Below are 18,390 nucleotides of genomic sequence, written 5' to 3'. Positions count from 1 at the left end.
GCCAAGGATGAGAGAAGGCAAATAAAAGTTGCAATGATCTCTTAGCATATCTCAGTGCGCAATCTTGTGTAGAAGGGTTTTACTTAAAATTAATATGAACGATAACAACATAAGATATCCTGTTTCAATTCCAAGTATTAGGTCATTCCATAAATAATATTGTGTTTGTAAAATTTTATAATATTTATTAACGAATTATTATACCACCATTTATAAAATTACCTTTTTGGTAATTTTTGAATTTCCCTCTTGAATGATTGTTAAGATTGTTAAAATAAATCTTTTACCCTTTATAGCAATCTTTAGTGATCGGAATAAATGAAACGAGAAAGAACGAATAAATAAATGAAATGAAATAATGAATAAATGGAATTCGTATGTGTTAAGTTTAGAGAATAGGGAGAATGGTATAATTTTCAATTGCATTCCGTGATTTTATTTATTTTTTTCGCTGCCTGCGAATGCCTGCCGAGCATTGACACGATGAAACAGAATTTCTTTCCTCTTTCATTAGTACCGATTATTTGTAACTCTTTTAATTGCTAACGATGGTCGTATATTTCGGAAGTTTCTATTTGATTTTACCTTGGAAATGTAAAATGCAAAATGCGAGACTATATTATTTACGACCTGACGTTTAAATAATACGTATACAACTCTGATAATTACCTGTTACGTGTGTAATTTTGAATTTCATTGTCAATTTCGAAAGAAATAAACGCATTTATCGTGACAAATAAAGTAGTTGGCTTTGTTCACTGACAAACGGGAAATATTTTTAGGTTGTGCAACCTTAAATGGATAGATTGCGTGCTAACCAATTGGTCTGTGTTTCCTTCTGATTCGCATTCTTTAGAGACTACTTTCTCACGATGCTCGTTCATAGACCTTTAACAGCCATTCCATTGCACAGATACAGATGCACATAGAGTAACTCGAAACACGGAGGAGGTAAATGCCGAGGTAAATGCCGAGCAACAATTAACATTACTTTATTAGCGGAAATGTTCTTACTTGTAATTGGAAAAAATTTTACAGCATTAATTTCACGTATACAAAAGACGAAATTGAAGTTGTAAAATGTTTCTTTACGCGTTGTGTACGTCTAAATGTTTCTTTTATGCTAGGATAATTATCGGAGATGGAATTCTTGTCACGTGAATCAAGATATTTTCTCAGTCAATGGTTAAATAAAATATTATTTTATATTACGTAAAAACTTAAAATTATATGGAATTTAAGTAATAATCTGTAGACCACAGATGTTCATACAAATTCATATTTTTATAGCATGCGAGTAAGGGAATGAAACCTGGGTAAAAATTTCCTATAATTAAAATGCATATTTTTTGCACATTTATATTTAAGAACACACATATATCACATTACATTTATGTTCGAAAACATATCGTTGATCGTATATTTTACATATAGGATAGGATTTATCTCATGAAATTGATTTAATTTGTCATGACTGTGTACCTTAACAATGTTAATGTCAAATTTTGACTGGTTGGTTAAGTATAGGATGTAATGAGCAGTTTGTGTTGTGAATTAAGATATCGTAGTTTCATTGAATTTAGCGTGCTATTTTAACCGTAACTGTAAGTTACATATATGGCGAGAATGGTTTTCTTAAATATTTTCAAAGCAAATATTTCAAAAGATAAATAGGCGTTATATTTTTTATGTAAACGTTATAAGAAAAAGCAGTCAACGACTTCAAATTTGGACAAATTGCTTGTAATTTGTTTACAATTAAACTGCTGGGTTTTTAATATTTTTGTGAACGTAGCTAAAGAAATGGAACGTAAATAGAAATTTTTTTCACTTGCTAAATACTATAATCTGTAAATACTGTACTCTGAATTTTTTAGTATATTATTTGTATGCATTTTTGCATCTTCACATTTTTTATATATATGTAAAAGCTGCAGTCTAATTATAATGTAATACTACATGTATGTACTAAATTAATCACAAAACTATTATAAAATTTCTGTAGATAATGACTATATCGTAGATAATATATTAAACGTATGTAAAATGTATTTGCATATTTGCTGATTTATTTACTTTATGTGCATAAATGTCTTTATTGTATAATTATCACCCACAAATATTCGTAGTTTAAATAGTTTATAATTACTTTTAATATTGTAAAGAAAAGAGTAATGTGAATTAATATGCATGCATAATATAGCATAATGTAATAATAGAAATATAATTTTATAAACTTTGCAAGTTTTTAATTTGTTTACTAATTTCTCAATTTCTAAACAATATTCAAAATAAACTTCTTAATCTATTGCTCAGTTTTAGAGATAATGTCATTATTTCTAATAAATATTCCAATATATCTTCCTATCTTTATCTTAAAATCATATAAGTATTTTTTATTCCCTTGGATTAACTTAGATTGTAAAATGTTGGAAAAGGGAAAGATTTATTTTACAACGTATAGCAAAAAGTAACTTAAAGATTTTCCGTAAAGATCACTGAGAACTGATCCAGATTACTCGTTTCGTTTAATGTCACGAATTTAACCATTGTTGTATAACATTGTTCAACATTTTTGTTGGGGAATTTTATTCGAATCGATCGTCACGCTCGGCCAAATATTCCGGGAGAGCTGTCGTAATTCAGGAAATGATATCTGCAACGACACCAACAAACGATACTTAACGCGAGTAAAACTATTCGCTCATTCTTCGACAGGCCATTGTTCTATTTGTCGCTTATCGGTTGTGTACAAGCGTGATCTTGCAATTTCCTGCGGTGAATCTCGTGTCACGGATGTTTCCTTCGTGGTGCAGGAGGATTGACTTTGAAATCGGATCTGAAATCCTCGCTGCAGGCATTGTTACTCAAAGGCACGGATTTCACAATAATTGCTCGTCTTACTCCTTTAAGCTCCATCAGAGGAGGTTAAGCATAAAGAATAAAAAATGGGAGGTACATGTTTTAACGATTAGCAACACGGTGAAGTTGTTATATGGTAACGTGGTAACTAGAGAATCGCCTATAAATGCTTTTATGATTTGAAAGTTGTACACTGAATATTTTGGAAGCTTTAAAAGTGAATCGAAAATTATATATTTATCTTTTTTGTTTGATCCTTTTTATATAAATGACATTCAAAAATTTTAAAGTTTATGAAAGTTCGCCTCTTTTTATTCGATATGGAAATGACAGATAAAGAAGACAAATAATTACTTTGACGAAAATAAATAAGTACAGTTGAGGACAAAAATAAATGGACAGGAAGTACTTATGTATTAATGAAGCTTAATCCAACTACTACCTAACTTTTCTTTATTGCATATTCTTATAGTACACGTACTAATTACTAAATAATTGAAAATAATATTTACATTTTTGTGTAAAGAAGCTATATTAAACGAAATTTCTTTGATATCATTTCCACTACTTGTCTGCTTAGTTTTGTCCATAATTGTACATTTGAAAATAAAAGTATGTAGTATATGTATGTCAAGGAATTTCAAAATATTATTTCGAGAAATTGATTATTTTCAAATCATTTATTTGCCAAATATTTGATTATTTCGAATAATAATTGAAGATGGAGTCGAGATAACATTTTTATACGCACAGACACTCAGTTCGGCGGTGATCCGTTTTTCGCACGCGGACACTACCAGCGAAATATGTTTGTCCTCCTGGTTAAATCAAACAACGATATACGTATGTATATACATCAAATAAAATAACAAATATTAAGATAATTTATTTTTCAAATAATAATATGTATTTATATTATATATATACAATAATATTATAATAATGTAACAATAATATATACAAAATAAACGTTGCTTTAAGTTGCTTACGATCATATAATATATATCTACTTCAAGCAACGTTTACTTTGATAACGTCCAATTCTGATTCGTATGTCTGTCAGTTTTATAACTTTTGGTATAGAACGGCGTGTTAAATATTTTTTACTTTTTTACTATGTTTAAGGAAACCATAATGGAATACAAAAGAATTTTTCCCGATTTTGATATAGTCTTCCACAGAAATCTGATAAAGAATTTGAGTATATAAAGCCTTAAAATTTCAAATGAATATTAGTCTTATATTTTTTAAATTATTTAACGTATGCTGCATCAAACATCTGTTGCAAGTACAGCAAATACCGCTAGATTCAACGTAGCACATCCATTCACTATACCAGTAAATACGAACCAGCTGGGTTCTACCGTTCTACTATTTTGCGATTTCAAACTACGTCGGCCAGTCGGTCAACGGGTAAATTTTCTGCTCCCAATACTTGACTATTGGTATGTGACCGATATTTTGGACTTTTAATGAAAATTATGTCATCGTTGTTTCTCTGTTTTATATTTAATTTTGTATCTTATCAATACATGTAAATTTATATAATATATCAAAAATTGATGTCAATTTCACGGAATTTTAATGATATTTAACAATAGTAGGTATTTTTCAAATAATGTTTTGCAAAGATTATAAAATGTAAATTTAAAGAAATGCAAATCTTCTATAAAAGTTACACAATTTGGCATAAATTCATTCAAACAATTTTATCAGCAAAATAATTATTGTTACTTGTGTTTAAAATTATCGTGGAATTTGGATTTAAAACAATCTCTGCAGCATCATTTACGTTTGTCCTTTAACCTCTGAGCTTGTTTTAGGAGAGATCTGGACTACTTAAAAATTAGATCACATCTACAATGAAATCTCATCTTACAATAATAAAAACGTTCTATTTAGCTTTCGTTACAGATTTTCTTCAATACGAACTTATTAGAAATCAAATTATTATATCACTGTATTAACAAAACAACTCCAAGATAATGAAATGAAGGATATACTCGTTAAAAAATCTGAAAAGGAGAAACAGAAATAAAACTACCCAAAAATAAATAAAAAATAGTGTGTGAATGAAACTGGATTAAATTACGAGACTAACAAACATAATCATATCGAAAGTTATTTCTTCTTCAGAAGCTATAACCATCAAAAGGACACCTATAATAAAAGAAGGCGAAGTAATATACTTATAAAGATAAACCATTGAAACAGCGATCAAGATAGGAGATGAATAAAAAGCGAGTAAAAGGTGAATAAGTTGTTGAGTATTCTCCGCTTCGAGGAAGTCGTCGAAAGTATAACAGTAGGTTTCTCAGAGTGTGGCTAAGCGCCTCGTGTCTCTTCTCCTCAATGAAGAGGATCAGTCTAAGTGCCGTTCCTCGAGTACTTCGTAGCTAGCTCCAAAGGAAAGACTCGGAGTCACGGAATGCAGCAGAACAGTGAATCATGACCCGTCAAATGTTTTGTGGTAGGAAGGGGTAAATTTCCTTGTAGAGGGAATCGATGGACCAAAAGCATTTGATAAGGCTGGACAGTGTTCATTTGACTCTTCCGCCGACGAAAGGATTTTGGCTCTGATTTTGGAAAACAGTGGATACAGTGCGGTATAGAAATTTACTCGAGCGAAAAAAGTTCTGATTTTAAAATAAAAAAGACAATATTTTGTGCAACAGATGAAGATGATTGATAACTTTTAAATATTTACGAAAGTGACATTTGCAATGAGCGTATTTTTTAAATAAATCGTCGATGGATCACATTGCTTGGGAGAAGATTTACCTGTTCAAATATATATGTACCGACGGTTGCATAGATGAATTTTAAATGATATCTGAAGATTTTTGGATGTTCAAGAATTTTACGAACATAACGATCTTTGTTCGAGATTGTGTAAAAGAGAATAATCTCAAAGTATGAAAGGATATTGTTATCTGCTACGTTCTTTGATTTCATCGATCTTGATCAATAAATCTGAATGAATCCCTCGTGATTGATAATGCGTAATGAATAATGCGCTCACGCATGGAACGTTACGATTCTTCGATACTGGAACCCACGGATCGTAACATGTTGAATAACTTTAAGATTCGTAGCTGACATTAAAAGCTTGTTTTCGTATTTGTGAAAACATATATTCAATGATTCATAAAAGAGTCAAAGCCGTGTTAATTTTTCATAGCTCTAATTGGCCACAGATGATACCTCGTCGAAAAATTTTCATCTTTCTTTCCCTTATGATATTTGTAACGCTGCCTTGTTATCAAAGTCGTGGTATGTCATAATAATTTACAGTGGCTATAAAAAATATTTGCATTTTATTGTGCATATTTGTTATAGCATTTTTATATTAAATAATTAGATCCAAGTATATGAAATTTCGTACCATTTAGTAATGCTTTCATACGACTATAACAGTTTGATACTATGAGAATAGAATGTAGAACCTGATAAAAAATAATGGTATGTGCAAATACTTTTTGTGGCCACTTAGTAATAAAAGAAAGCTACATATATATTTTTATCAATGTTCATGTATTAATGTAATGCTTATGCATCGACTTCGATGTTATTACTTATACCCATGATGGGTACTCCTCCATCTTCCTATGAGAATCTGTCATGCTATATCTAATTACATTACAATATTGTTACATTATTTTGTTAAATAATTTGGGTTCTTCGACGAACTTCATCAAATTATAAATTCTTTTTTCTTGCAAATTATTCTTAAGAAGAAGCTTGAAACTTGATGGAAAAAGTAGTACAAGCAGATACTCTTTTTTAAAAACGAGATAGTAGAGGAAACAGTTGATCAGCATTCATCTAAAGAAAAGATTATACAAACGTTTTTACGATAGGGATATGCTAATAACTAGAATATTTTAATTTAATAATATAGGAAAGGATAACTTTATTCTAATATCTAAGTGCTTGAAAACATAAAGATATCTTTATTAAGCTTCTGCACGCTTTATGCACAATTTTTTTAAGTTATATAAATAATCCATCTCTTGTATCTTCCTTTATCGAGCCCCTGATATTAAACCAATCATAAAATAATACGCGTTTACTCTACAGCAGTTAATGAATAAGTTTTTTTAATGACATAATCGGAAGATGTGCCGTAGACGGAAGTGTGTCTCGTTGCTAGAGATTAGGGTTCAGTAAGCGTGAAAGAAAAGAAAAGGAGCGGTTGAAAACGTGCATGTTTGACCGCTTTTAAGTCAACAATTGGAACGAAAAAAAAAATGAATAATTCGTATTAGAAATTTTAATATCGTCTATAGATTAGAATATATAACGTTCTAAACATAAATTCATTTTTATGTGATGTGCATATTTTAAATTTATAAATTTCATGGAAATCGTATATAGACAATGATGACGAACCATGAAATTACTAAAGAAATTACAATAATTTCAAAGATAACTAACTTGAGAAGGAAGTAAAATAAGTTTGTAATGACAATAAACGATGCGCGTGCATAAGTACGTTTCGTGCAATGAATACTTTATTCTGAAAATAACTTCGAAAATATGCATAGAAATTTTCGTGCAGGGCGATCATTAAGTGATCCGAGTTGACCTGTTTTTGCATAATATCATAATATCTATTACATTTCTCGATTTTACTTAATTTATTGTCAAATATTTTGTTATAGCCAGGAATAATCCAAGTACTCAGAAATTAATTAGAAATAGAGAATCGTATAAGTTACCTGAAGATAAACTTTTATTCAACTATACAAATGATCGGAAGAAAGAAAATCTTCATATAAAACAAAATGATGAAAAATGGGATGCGATACCTATACAATACCAAAAGAAAAATGGATATATACATGAATCTCAATCTGTTAATTTTACACACAATCATACAAGAGACAATAAACTACTGTAAGAGTTTAATGCTTTTTATACTTTGCAATTACTTTTTATTTTAATAAAATTACACTAATTTGTGTAGCATTACTTCTTTTAATAAAGATATTCATATAAGATATATTAATTTTAATTACATATACATATACAGGGTGTCCGGAAAGGTAGAGATAAAACTTATACTACATGTTAATGAGATTAAATAGGTAGAAAAAGTTCATATCAATTTATGTCCAAAAATGCTTTATTGAACAGTTATAAACGTTCAGAAATTTTTGTTAATTGTTTTGGCAGATATAATAAACGTTCGAAATTTCATTCTTCTACAATAGTGCACTCTATTCGTCAAATTCTTTCGAATATTCCTGCTGTTGTAGAAATAATGGTAGATGAGTATTTATGTCTGTTTACGAGTCTGTATGACGAGTCTTAGGATGCCCTCATAATATTGTCAATATGTCAAGGTTCTCATCGAAAATGCAATTTGTTAATAACTATTAACAATATTGTATTGACAGAACATACTGATTCTTTTAGTTGAGAACTTTGAAATATTGATAATCTACATATATCAATAATCTGAGAATATCCTTAAGAACAACTTTACCAGAAAGAAATCTTTGAACGCTTATGTAACTCTTCAACGAAGTATTTTCGGACATAAATTCATGTAATTCATTCAAACAATTCATGTAAACATTTTTTAGCTACTTAATTTCATTAACACGTAGTATAAGTTCTTTTTTCTATTTTTAATAAATTTATTTATTCGTACTGATACTTATACTTATCTCCACCTTTCCGTAATCCTGTATAAAATTTTTTATACTACAAGAAAAATAATTTTTAATTATTCAGAAAATGTACATTGTTTTAGAATGTATAGTGAACAGATCTCAACACACAAAAGATTTAAAAGAGGTGTGATACATTTGTATAACATGGTAGTATGCGCCACTGGATGTAATCCTTTAGCTTATAAGGGATATGGATGCTACTGTGGTTTTTTAGGTTCAGGATATGTAATAGATGGAATAGATAGGTAAGTTTTTTATGCATAAATATTTGAATTCACGATGATATAAAAAGTGATATAAGATGATATGTAAACATAGATTTCAAATTACATTAATTTAAATTACAATTTAATTATTTTTATAGATGTTGTAAAATGCATGATTGGTGCTATGATGCTACAGAATGTCCAACATTTTCAGAATACTTTGTACCATATTATTGGAGATGTTATCGCGGTTACAAACCAGTATGCGGTTAGTTTCGTAGAATACATTATTTTTATTTAAATAGCTTACTTTTATTTTGAAGTATATTTTTCTCTATATTGTTGTAGCTGTTGAACATGGAAATTGGGGAGGATCTGGATCATGTGCTCAGCGATTGTGTGAATGCGATCGTTCATTCGCTGAATGTTTAAAACGTTATCCGTGTCCAACAACCAAAGCTGTATGCACTTCTTCACCTTGGAGATTAGTGCAAAATCTTTTTATGATCATGTAATATTTGGTATAGTATTGTAAAATATAAATCACTGAATTGAACATTAATTCATAATTTAATAATATTGTGTTCATACCAAAGATAAGAAGTGTACTTTAATAAGTATTGTAACATTTATTATGAAAGGTACAAATTTTTCTGTAATATCAGAAATCAACAAGACAATATATTAAGTTGCCCCAAAAGTTTCTTTCATTCTATATAGAAATAATAGAAGTACGATATTCTTTTTTTTATATTATTTTATTGAATTATGTATAATCTACTTTGCAGTAATAGAACAAATTTCGTAGTAGTAGAACAAAATAGATCATACATAATTCAATAAAATAATATAAAACAAAAAATGTTATGCATCTATTATTTCCTTATAAAACGAAAGGAATTTTTGAGAAAACCTAATACGTCGGAACAGTCTTCTTTCATTTTATCCCTATTACTTTATTAAAGGAGTAAGTATTCATTAAAATGTAAAAAAGGCATACAGGAAATTTGTTTACATAGTATATGGTATTATATATTCTGCAATAAAATCTTATTTACAGTAGATATATTCTCCTTGTTTTTAGTCATTTACAACATATTTATAGCTCCCATTAAATGTACAACTCTGTTTTTATATTTTTTTGAGATATCTTTTTCAATCTATAAGTAGAAAAAGAAAATTAATGAATAAATATACGCTAACAGATGAAATTTGTTAACAAAAATTATTGCAGATACCTCGACTTGTATTTCTTTTGTTCTTTGTATAAGAAGTTGAAGAAGAGGTCGAACAATAGTAACTTCTTGTGCACACTTTTCTCGTTTCTCTCTCACAGATTTTTGTAAAGCTATCATTTTATCAATTAAACTTAATTTTTGTTTTAACGATAAAGTTAAGACATCTACATATCTATAAAAAGAAATAAACTTTTAATTTCTTTAAAATAATATATAAATATAATGTTTATATTATTTGGTTTACCTCGCAGAATGTTTTATGTTATGTAAGTGCTGAACTTTAGTATCCAAAATTTCAGATAAGACAACTTGAACGTTATCTAACATATTCTGACTATTTTCTAATGTAGAATTTTGTACAATAGAAGATGAATCTTGTAATTGACTGAAGCTTAAGAAATTTACACTAACGTCACCTTTGAATTCATATAAACGTAATTTAAGAAATGCTTCCAGCTATAAGAAAATAAATTTTAATCATCACTGAAAGCATTATATTTGTAATTAGAAAAGATAAAAACATATATACCTCAAACAACTGGTTAATAAAATCATTTCTAGTAGATGGATTATCAAGGACTGTGTACGCTTCAGTACCAGTAGCAATTCCACCTTCATGACCAACTGCTTCTACGACTATACCAGATTCTTCTAAAGAAATATTATAATCAATATCTCCAAGTACAGCTTCTTCTACATTTCCATCACCCCAATCAATTTCACCCCCAGCTTCTAAAGTAACATCGCCTAACTTTATGCCGCCATTTATATCAATTTCTCCAAAATCAATTCCCTAAATTAATGACAATAACATTTAGAAAATTTTTCTAAGTTATTTGTAACATTTTACAATGGTTCACATACAATGTTATCAATATCTTCGACTTTCTTCTTCTCCAGATCATCATTATCTAAGCTTATATTTAAAGGTGGTTCAATAACCGATAATGGAGCTTCGCCATAAATCCATTCATATGTAGTAGTATTTCCTTTATCTAATTAATTTATAATATTTTTAGCATAATATATGTATGACACTTTTTAAAAAATGTTTTTATTAATTTAGCATACCAACTATGTATTGTATCATAGGAACACAACCATCATCATACTGTCTACCAAGAGTATAATTAACAAAACCACAATAGAATTCTACAACTTTTTCTAATGATTTAATCTTTTCAGCAATTTTTTCATAAATTTCTGGAAGTTCTTTTACTTTTTCAGATAATTCCCGTTTAATTTGTTTTCCAGTAATACCTAGCTGCTTACAAAGAGAGTTAAATTCCGACCTAACTGCATTTTCTGATTTTTTATGGTCTGCCTCTCTTTTTTCAAAGTCCTGGTAAAACTATGCTATATTATTTATAAAAATATAATAATATACAATGTACATATAATAAATACCTACAGCTTGTATTTGTTCCAATTTTTGAATTTGTTTTTTAGTACTTGGAATTTCATAATTAACATTTCTTATAAGTATCTGAGAAACTTCTGCAAGATACAAATTGTCTTTTTCATATAATCGTAATATTTCTTGCCAATCTTTCATTCTTTGTGAGCCATACCTGCCAAATACATTTTTTGTATCAGCTTCAGTTTCTTTCAATATTTCTACTATTTTCAAACAATGAAAATAATTTATATCTGAAAGAATAAAAATTAAATAATAAATGTAAATTGAATTATAAATAGAATAAAATGTAAAATATTTATGTAGCATACGTGAACCAGATAGTAATTTTGCAATTTCCTCGTGAACAGGCATATCTTGTATTGCATTGTTAATTTTTTCTCTGATAGTTAAAACTTTTACATGCCAGTCCTTAGAGCAATGTCTTTTATTTATTAACCATTCTAATAATTTTCCAATATTAATATCGATAGGAATATCCTGTTCCTAAACAAGATATAACATTAATTATAATTTAAATTGTATTAAATACTACACATACTGTAAATAAGAAAGTTATTGTATAAAATTATGAAAACATTAATAAATAAACTATCACATTAGAGGTATTATTAGTAAATTTAATATATTTTTAATCATAAATTAATTCTATAAAATATATGACATATAGAAATATATTCTATAAATTCTATAAAATTAACGATTATAAGCCTTATTGTGATAAAAAATACAAGGAAATACTATCATTATACTTGCATTAAATAAATACAATATTTTTTTGTTAAATTATTGATTATATATTCATACATTTAATAAAATAAATCGTTTTTAATAACTTATAAAAATAAATATTGAATCGGATACGTGAGAATTCAAAAATTTACCTCCATAATATAAAACTTTAATAGTTTTACTAAAATTTGTTTACGTTTTTTTCTTGGTTATAACAGCTGTTACTCCGCTTGTGTCGTGTCAGCATATTAAAGTGAATGTAACAGTAAGGTTATTCTACCGGCTGTCTAAATGACACGTATTTTCGTCAAAACTGAATTTAAATTGATTACTACATATTAGTATTATTGTGTGTATGTAGGAATACATATTTCATATATTCTAATTGCAGATTGATAAAAATCAGTAATAGATATAACGTATTTTACGTTTTTAAATGCTAAAATTATTTTTTTATAAATTAGTTAAAAAAGACAATGCATTAGTTCTTCGAATACGATATACGATTTTATTTTATATAAATTCTAAGTTACGTAATGCAAAGAATATATATATATAGGAGAAATCAGAAAGTAAAATTTATACATATTTTTCTGTTAATTGTACAAAATGCAAATTTGAGATATTCTTTATTTATCAATCAGTACATTAAGTATAATTGTAACAAGTTATATTAATATTTCAGTAAGATGGGAAAAGTAATCGTAAAAAGTAACACATTCATACGCAAATGTTCTAGTTTATTGTTACACATTCACAGTAAGAAAAATGTATTTTTCATGACAATATTACACTGTCAATGCCAAAGTACAGTTATAACTTAAAAATTTATCATTAAAAGAGACAGTCCAATTGATTCCACATTCCCCTTATAGCTCGTAATAGAGCAGGTACTTGTTAAAATGTCCTAGGTTTTATATAACTTAATTTAAATTATACACACATGAACGCGCATACACAACATCCTCATACTCCAGGAAACCACATGTTTCTGCTGCTAAATTATTTCGTATCTTTGGAGTTGTACTTTTCAGTCCAAAATAGGTATGGACACAACAAACAACTGGCCAAAGTTAACATGGCACCATAATTGGTAGAATTTGTGAAACATTAAATATGATGGTGTCCCACATTACTCTGACGGATTAGTTATTGTATTGCGAACAAAGAATGTATTATTATTTGCAGATGCACTAATGAATGTATTAACGCTTTCTTTCTGTGAAAAAGGTCCTTAAAACATACACCTGCCCCACAGATATGATCAGAATTGTAAGTGTTTCCATAATGGACCATAAGAGCACACGAGTATTCAAATCTTCTGCACGTTTACGACCTTGCGCTTCTCTTAATCGATGATGTGTTTGATAGTCTAAAATACTATTCAAATGCTTATGTACTTCTTCAGCCGAAGACTCCATCTAAAACAAAATATTTATGTGACTTTTATTTTGAGTTTACAAGCATTTTATTTTATGTTTTATATATAATATAAAAATAATTGACATATGTATTACCTGTGTCATAACAGTTACATGCTCCCCAACTGGTAATTGATCACCCACTCTGAAATCCATGTAAACAAGTTTGTGTGAAAATGTTGAGAATTCATTGCTAAAACAGGCTTTATATGCTCCTGACATTGATGCTGTAAATTGATGTGAATCAAACTGTGTTTTTATTTGTTTATAAATGATTTCTGTATTCGGTGCTTCTAAAATTACATCAACATCATATTGTCCACCTGTCACAACCTAAAAAACATTTATTTAATTGAAATCACACCATCTTCATAATCTATAAAAGAATTCTTCGGAGAACATGTTAAATTTTAGTGTCAATATAGCAAAGTTGCAACATGTTTGTGTTTCAATGACAAGTTGGTAACGATTACAAAATTAAATGTGGCTGACATTATTGCGTCGAAATAAACTACATATATTGCTTGAAAATTTTATTTTAATAACTACACATTAGCAAAAGAAGTATCTTATTAAATAATAAGTAATCTATGTACCTGGAATTCGAGCATTGCTGTCGTGTTCTGTTTGATCTCTTCGTAGAAACATTGTTTCGCATTGTCAGGTAGTTCGAAGGATAGTTCGACACCACCAGTACGTAATATGGTACCAAACAGCGAGACAAGCAGCAAACAAATTGACCAGTAGTTCATTCTTCGTTAGTTTAGTGTCTTCTATAAATTATTCACATTTAAGTTTGGAAAAGATTTTAAAATACACGATTCAATTAACTGATCAAGGACCCGGCCAATATTTTAACCAAACAAGCTATTTTAACGTGGCCGGATATTACTTGCGTTAATACGACAGAAGCGCCGCTGAAACGGAATTAACTGCAACGACGTCCAATTCGAAAAAATGTTTAAATTCTTTTTACATTACATAAAACATCTTTTAAGAAATTTAAAATAAACTCTGTAAATTTCAATTTTCAATTGAAATTAATTAAAAGTTACAATTAAAAGAAGATTTAGTTAAAAATTTGATCATACATATATAAAATATTTTATTGATTTAAAAAAATGCATACACAAAAAATGTTACTTTTTATTATAATTTTTTGACATATCACGTCTTTTAAAAGATATATATTTTGATTATGAAACTATATCTCCTGTATCTTTTATTAACTCATCTATATATCATTATTACAAGGATCCATAAATTAATGAATGTCAAATGTCGATGATTAATTTATAGGGTATGAGTACATAAGTTTTGTCACGTTTTTTCACAGTATTAATAAATACACATGCTTATGACTTAGAAGAATATTAAATAGTTTCCTCTATGTGTATTGCATGATTCTAGAAACCGGAAGTTGTTTCAAAATGTCAGTTTTTCAATACTTCCTCTTTTGGAATAGACGAATAATATTTAAATAACAATATATTGCAACTCTAATCAACATTTATTCATATTAAGAAATTTAAAAGTATAAATTTTTAAGTCTAGTCTTAGAAAGTTTTAATTTTGAATAATTGTTTTTAGGTGCGATTAAATTTTGTTACATAAATGAAATATTTTATATGTATATATTTTCATACATAACTTATCTCCATGTATGCAATTAGAATATAGAATGATTTGCAGGGCTTGTGTATACTCCCTATCAGATAGAAAAGACTTTAATACTGCAAGGAAACACGTGTATGTGTAAAATAGTATTTGCGTGAGGCGCCCTAAGGCCCCGCCTCCTATTCTAATATAGTCTCCTCGTCTGTGATATTACTTATTCATGGCAGTGTGTTGCAGAACAAATCACGTGTATCGAAGGGCAAGGAGGGCGTTCAAAAGAGGGGGAGAGCAGTATAAAGATTCTTTTCATTGTAAAAGGAAATCAAGCGTGAAAGGATGTGAAAAAATATATGTCATCCCAAAAATTATTTCAAGCAAGTACAATAGACTATAAAATTAAAAATATACAAAATAGGTTGCATGAAAGTATTACATGAAAAACTACTATAAAAAGCCCCTTGAAACATTAATATTTAGTTTATAATAATTAAATATTTAACTGTAATTCTTAAAGCTATGTCTGAAGTAGATCTGATATTTTCAAGACAGAAAAATGAAATCGCGATTACGTAGATTATATTGTATAGATAAGCGGACAATGTAGTGTATTCATGTGCATAGGTACTATGTACATACATATACTGTGTAATGTGTGCTTGTGTAATGTAATACCATATATATATACATACATATGTATACGTTCTATCATATAATCTAGATTCCTTGCTGGCACGGCAATAACAGTCACGAATTTTTTTATAATTCCGCATAGCATGCTTGAATGATCTTTAATGATATCTGCAAGCAGTTTTAAATTTGATATGTTACTATGTAGATCACAAAATCAATGTGAGTTTAATCAAAGTTAAAATGTACCGGAGGTTTTCATGCAGTATTTCTGAAAATGATGAAAATAATTTCTGAAAATAATAAAGAAATGCTAACTAACATTTGGAAACTAAAATACGTAATAAGTAAAATTGATATGTATTGATATTTTGAAACACAGATATTCCCAGGATTATATTCTTAATATATTTCTATTAAAGAGTGATTATTATATGTATGTATATCGATTACGTGTACCACTGCTACAAGTAGTCATGATTTTACATGTATATGTAATTAATTAAGTAATATTTGTATATATAATTACTTATTATTTCACATAATTGAACGTATATGTTTCTAACGATTTAACTATATTTATTGTCTTTACTATACTTATTTATAAATAGTATTCAAAAAACAAATTTTTATAAAAAATCTTGGAGCACCTGCTCTATGTCGACACATACACGGTTCGTGAATATGTAATGACCACGTTCTGTTTGAGACTGTGTATATACGTACATACACTATCCGTCAAAAGTTTCTGCATGTGTAAAGGACAATTAGAATTTTAGAACTTTGAATGCAAAACTTATATTTTAAAAGATTCGGAAAGTGTAGAAAAATAGATGCATGAACATGTTAAAAAATATATTTAGATGTGATAGTTACCTAACTTTAATTTCGTTTAATTTATTTTTTTTTTTTATTTCATTCGCATTTAACAATTTCAGCATGTACAAAAATATTAATATCACGTATTATTTGTAACTCGCATATAGATTTAGAATAATAAGGTTTAGATAATGTAGGTTAGAAATTAGAGGTGTAGTATTAGAAATTAGAAATTATGTACATATATACATATAATATGGCGTTACAAGGTGTGTTATATTTTTGCATACACAAAAATGCATACATAATAATAATAAATGTATACACAAAATTGTATATAAAATAAAAGTTAATTGCAAGTAATGTGTGCAAAATTGAAGAATCCTTTATCAGTAACATATGTATTCAACTTTTGAGTGATAGTGTATATACACGCGTATTCGTGTATACACGAAGAGTCAGGTTCGAAATACGAACAACATGAGGGGTTTCTCCACTACGATTAACTTCATAGGAGTGGGGGAAGAAGCACACGATCGCATCAAGCTCGCACCATGAGTTTTCGAACGACAACGGTAGGAGGCAGGTCTCTTGTATACCTCTCTCGTCTCTTACTAGTATTATTTTTATCGAGAAATTTTTCTTTTGCACGGTTACAAGAAATTTATACGTGAAAACAATTTTTGTGTTTCTACCGTCAAAAATTGATAAAAAGTAACGCGCGTGAGAGAAAGAACATTTATTAGAGTTCAAGACAGAAGATGATCTGGTTTAACATGGGTCGGTGACTTGAAAAATCTTCAGGCTAGCCGTCTATAAAGTAAGTCCTTTCAGATAAAGCGTATAATCTTCACCGGAACGTCTATGCGTAGAACATATACAGTGGAAAAATATACAGAGTGTGCATAATACTTGTATAAAAATATATAAAATATATAAAACAAAGTATTGGCTATAATATTTAGTGGATGAAACAAATCTCTATTTAATCCGATTACGAATTTTTAAAATCCAATCTTACTCTTATTTTGTCAAAGAAGATTCTTAATGTTTTAAGAAAAATCGGAACGGAGAATGATGCATACCTTTAACAACTTTTCCATATTTTGTTTTTTGAAATATTATCCGACGTTGGAAAGATACAGCTGGATAAAACATTAAACTCAGGAACTAGGTTCTACTTCTGTAGTTACATTCATAAAAACATGATATTGAATAGAAATCTGCAGTTTAGTGATAACTATTCTACTGGTCTTTTTTGAGTTTATTTACACGTGATTACTCAAGACAAGTAATTGTTTTTTCTACATGTATCTTAATATTTAAAATAGTATCGTAGAAAAAATATTGAAAGAATTGGTTGATGGTTTTCACGAGTTAGTACTCTTCTGACCTCTGAAATTCGTGCATTGTTTTAGCTGCAATTGAATTGGTGTCCCAAAGAAGCATTTTACCTACTGAATTTTTCTTTGAATGTACACGTAAGGTAATAAACGAAAGACTATGACAGTATTTTGAAATATTCTGTCCAACAGCAAAATTCTTCCAGTTTATACACAAGTAATAATTATTGAAATAAAATATTAGAAATATTATTTGTCGTATTCATGTTTTCGATAGTTATTAAATTTATTGCTAAATTCATTATTTATTTATTTTTTATTCTACTGGTATTAATTTTTCATGGAAAATGATACATAGTATTGAAAAAGTTTAAGAGATATTGCGATATTTTCCCGTCGTCGTTATAGCATTATTTTTGTTATCAAA

The 18,390-nt window shown here is 28.4% G+C and overlaps 4 protein-coding genes across 8 annotated transcripts in view; 2 read left to right on the top strand and 2 right to left on the bottom strand.

The window, feature by feature from the left end:
* Positions 1-4,498: 4,498 nt before the first annotated feature.
* Positions 4,499-9,437, top strand: LOC132914231 (uncharacterized). The gene is made up of 5 exons (XM_060973149.1): positions 4,499-6,135; positions 7,527-7,761; positions 8,624-8,788; positions 8,908-9,017; positions 9,098-9,437. The coding sequence occupies exons 1-5, from the start codon at positions 6,003-6,005 to the stop codon at positions 9,262-9,264; spliced, it is 810 nt and encodes a 269-aa protein (XP_060829132.1). The 5' UTR covers positions 4,499-6,002; the 3' UTR covers positions 9,265-9,437.
* On the bottom strand, positions 9,301-12,416 carry LOC132914230 (CDK5 regulatory subunit-associated protein 3). Its single transcript, XM_060973148.1, has 9 exons — positions 12,289-12,416; positions 11,716-11,890; positions 11,399-11,637; positions 11,059-11,329; positions 10,852-10,982; positions 10,517-10,780; positions 10,232-10,443; positions 9,988-10,159; positions 9,301-9,909 (listed from the first exon to the last, which is right to left on the bottom strand). The coding sequence occupies exons 1-9, from the start codon at positions 12,292-12,294 to the stop codon at positions 9,838-9,840; spliced, it is 1,542 nt and encodes a 513-aa protein (XP_060829131.1). The 5' UTR covers positions 12,295-12,416; the 3' UTR covers positions 9,301-9,837.
* A 443-nt stretch (positions 12,417-12,859) lies between these two features.
* Positions 12,860-14,469, bottom strand: LOC132914235 (transmembrane emp24 domain-containing protein 7-like). 2 transcript variants are annotated; one of them, XM_060973158.1, is made up of 3 exons: positions 14,154-14,469; positions 13,702-13,890; positions 12,860-13,557 (listed from the first exon to the last, which is right to left on the bottom strand). In XM_060973158.1, exons 1-3 carry the CDS (start codon positions 14,307-14,309, stop codon positions 13,342-13,344), a joined length of 561 nt encoding a protein of 186 aa, XP_060829141.1. In that variant the 5' UTR covers positions 14,310-14,469; the 3' UTR covers positions 12,860-13,341. The 2 variants fall into 2 exon arrangements, with proteins under 2 accessions (XP_060829141.1, XP_060829140.1); XM_060973157.1 differs by having other exon boundaries at positions 13,654-13,890; positions 14,154-14,464.
* Positions 14,470-17,184: 2,715 nt separating this feature from the next.
* LOC132914029 (uncharacterized) overlaps positions 17,185-18,390 on the top strand; it is an 87,093-nt gene continuing 85,887 nt past the window's right edge. For all 4 annotated transcript variants that reach the window (XM_060972793.1, XM_060972796.1, XM_060972795.1 and 1 more), the window contains exon 1: positions 17,185-17,440. The gene's annotated coding sequence lies outside the window, so the exon portion shown is untranslated. The remainder of the gene's footprint in view (positions 17,441-18,390) is intronic.

The sequence above is a fragment of the Bombus pascuorum genome, chromosome 14 (genome assembly GCF_905332965.1).
Source record: "Bombus pascuorum chromosome 14, iyBomPasc1.1, whole genome shotgun sequence".
In the NCBI taxonomy this organism is placed as follows: domain Eukaryota; kingdom Metazoa; phylum Arthropoda; class Insecta; order Hymenoptera; family Apidae; genus Bombus; species Bombus pascuorum.
The sequence above is the reverse complement of the archived record's forward strand: the minus strand, read 5'-3'. Positions and strand labels throughout refer to the sequence as shown.

What these genes read in the sequence shown, in the direction of transcription:
- LOC132914235 (XM_060973157.1), bottom strand. Translation starts at nt 14,309, where the DNA reads ATGAACTACTGGTCAATTTGTTTGCTGCTTGTCTCGCTGTTTGGTACC. An exon ending in CAGCAATGCTCGAATTCCAG is followed by an intron (nt 13,891 to 14,153) that starts GTACATAGATTA and finishes AATGTTTTTTAG; the next exon opens with GTTGTGACAGGTGGACAATA. An exon ending in ATGTAACTGTTATGACACAG is followed by an intron (nt 13,558 to 13,653) that starts GTAATACATATG and finishes ATTTTGTTTTAG; the next exon opens with ATGGAGTCTTCGGCTGAAGA.
- LOC132914231 (XM_060973149.1), top strand. Translation starts at nt 6,003, where the DNA reads ATGATTCATAAAAGAGTCAAAGCCGTGTTAATTTTTCATAGCTCTAAT. An exon ending in GCCTTGTTATCAAAGTCGTG is followed by an intron (nt 6,136 to 7,526) that starts GTATGTCATAAT and finishes ATTTTGTTATAG; the next exon opens with CCAGGAATAATCCAAGTACT. An exon ending in GTAATAGATGGAATAGATAG is followed by an intron (nt 8,789 to 8,907) that starts GTAAGTTTTTTA and finishes TTATTTTTATAG; the next exon opens with ATGTTGTAAAATGCATGATT.
- LOC132914230 (XM_060973148.1), bottom strand. An exon ending in TATGATACAATACATAGTTG is followed by an intron (nt 10,983 to 11,058) that starts GTATGCTAAATT and finishes TAAATTAATTAG; the next exon opens with ATAAAGGAAATACTACTACA. An exon ending in CAAAAGAAATACAAGTCGAG is followed by an intron (nt 9,910 to 9,987) that starts GTATCTGCAATA and finishes TTCTACTTATAG; the next exon opens with ATTGAAAAAGATATCTCAAA.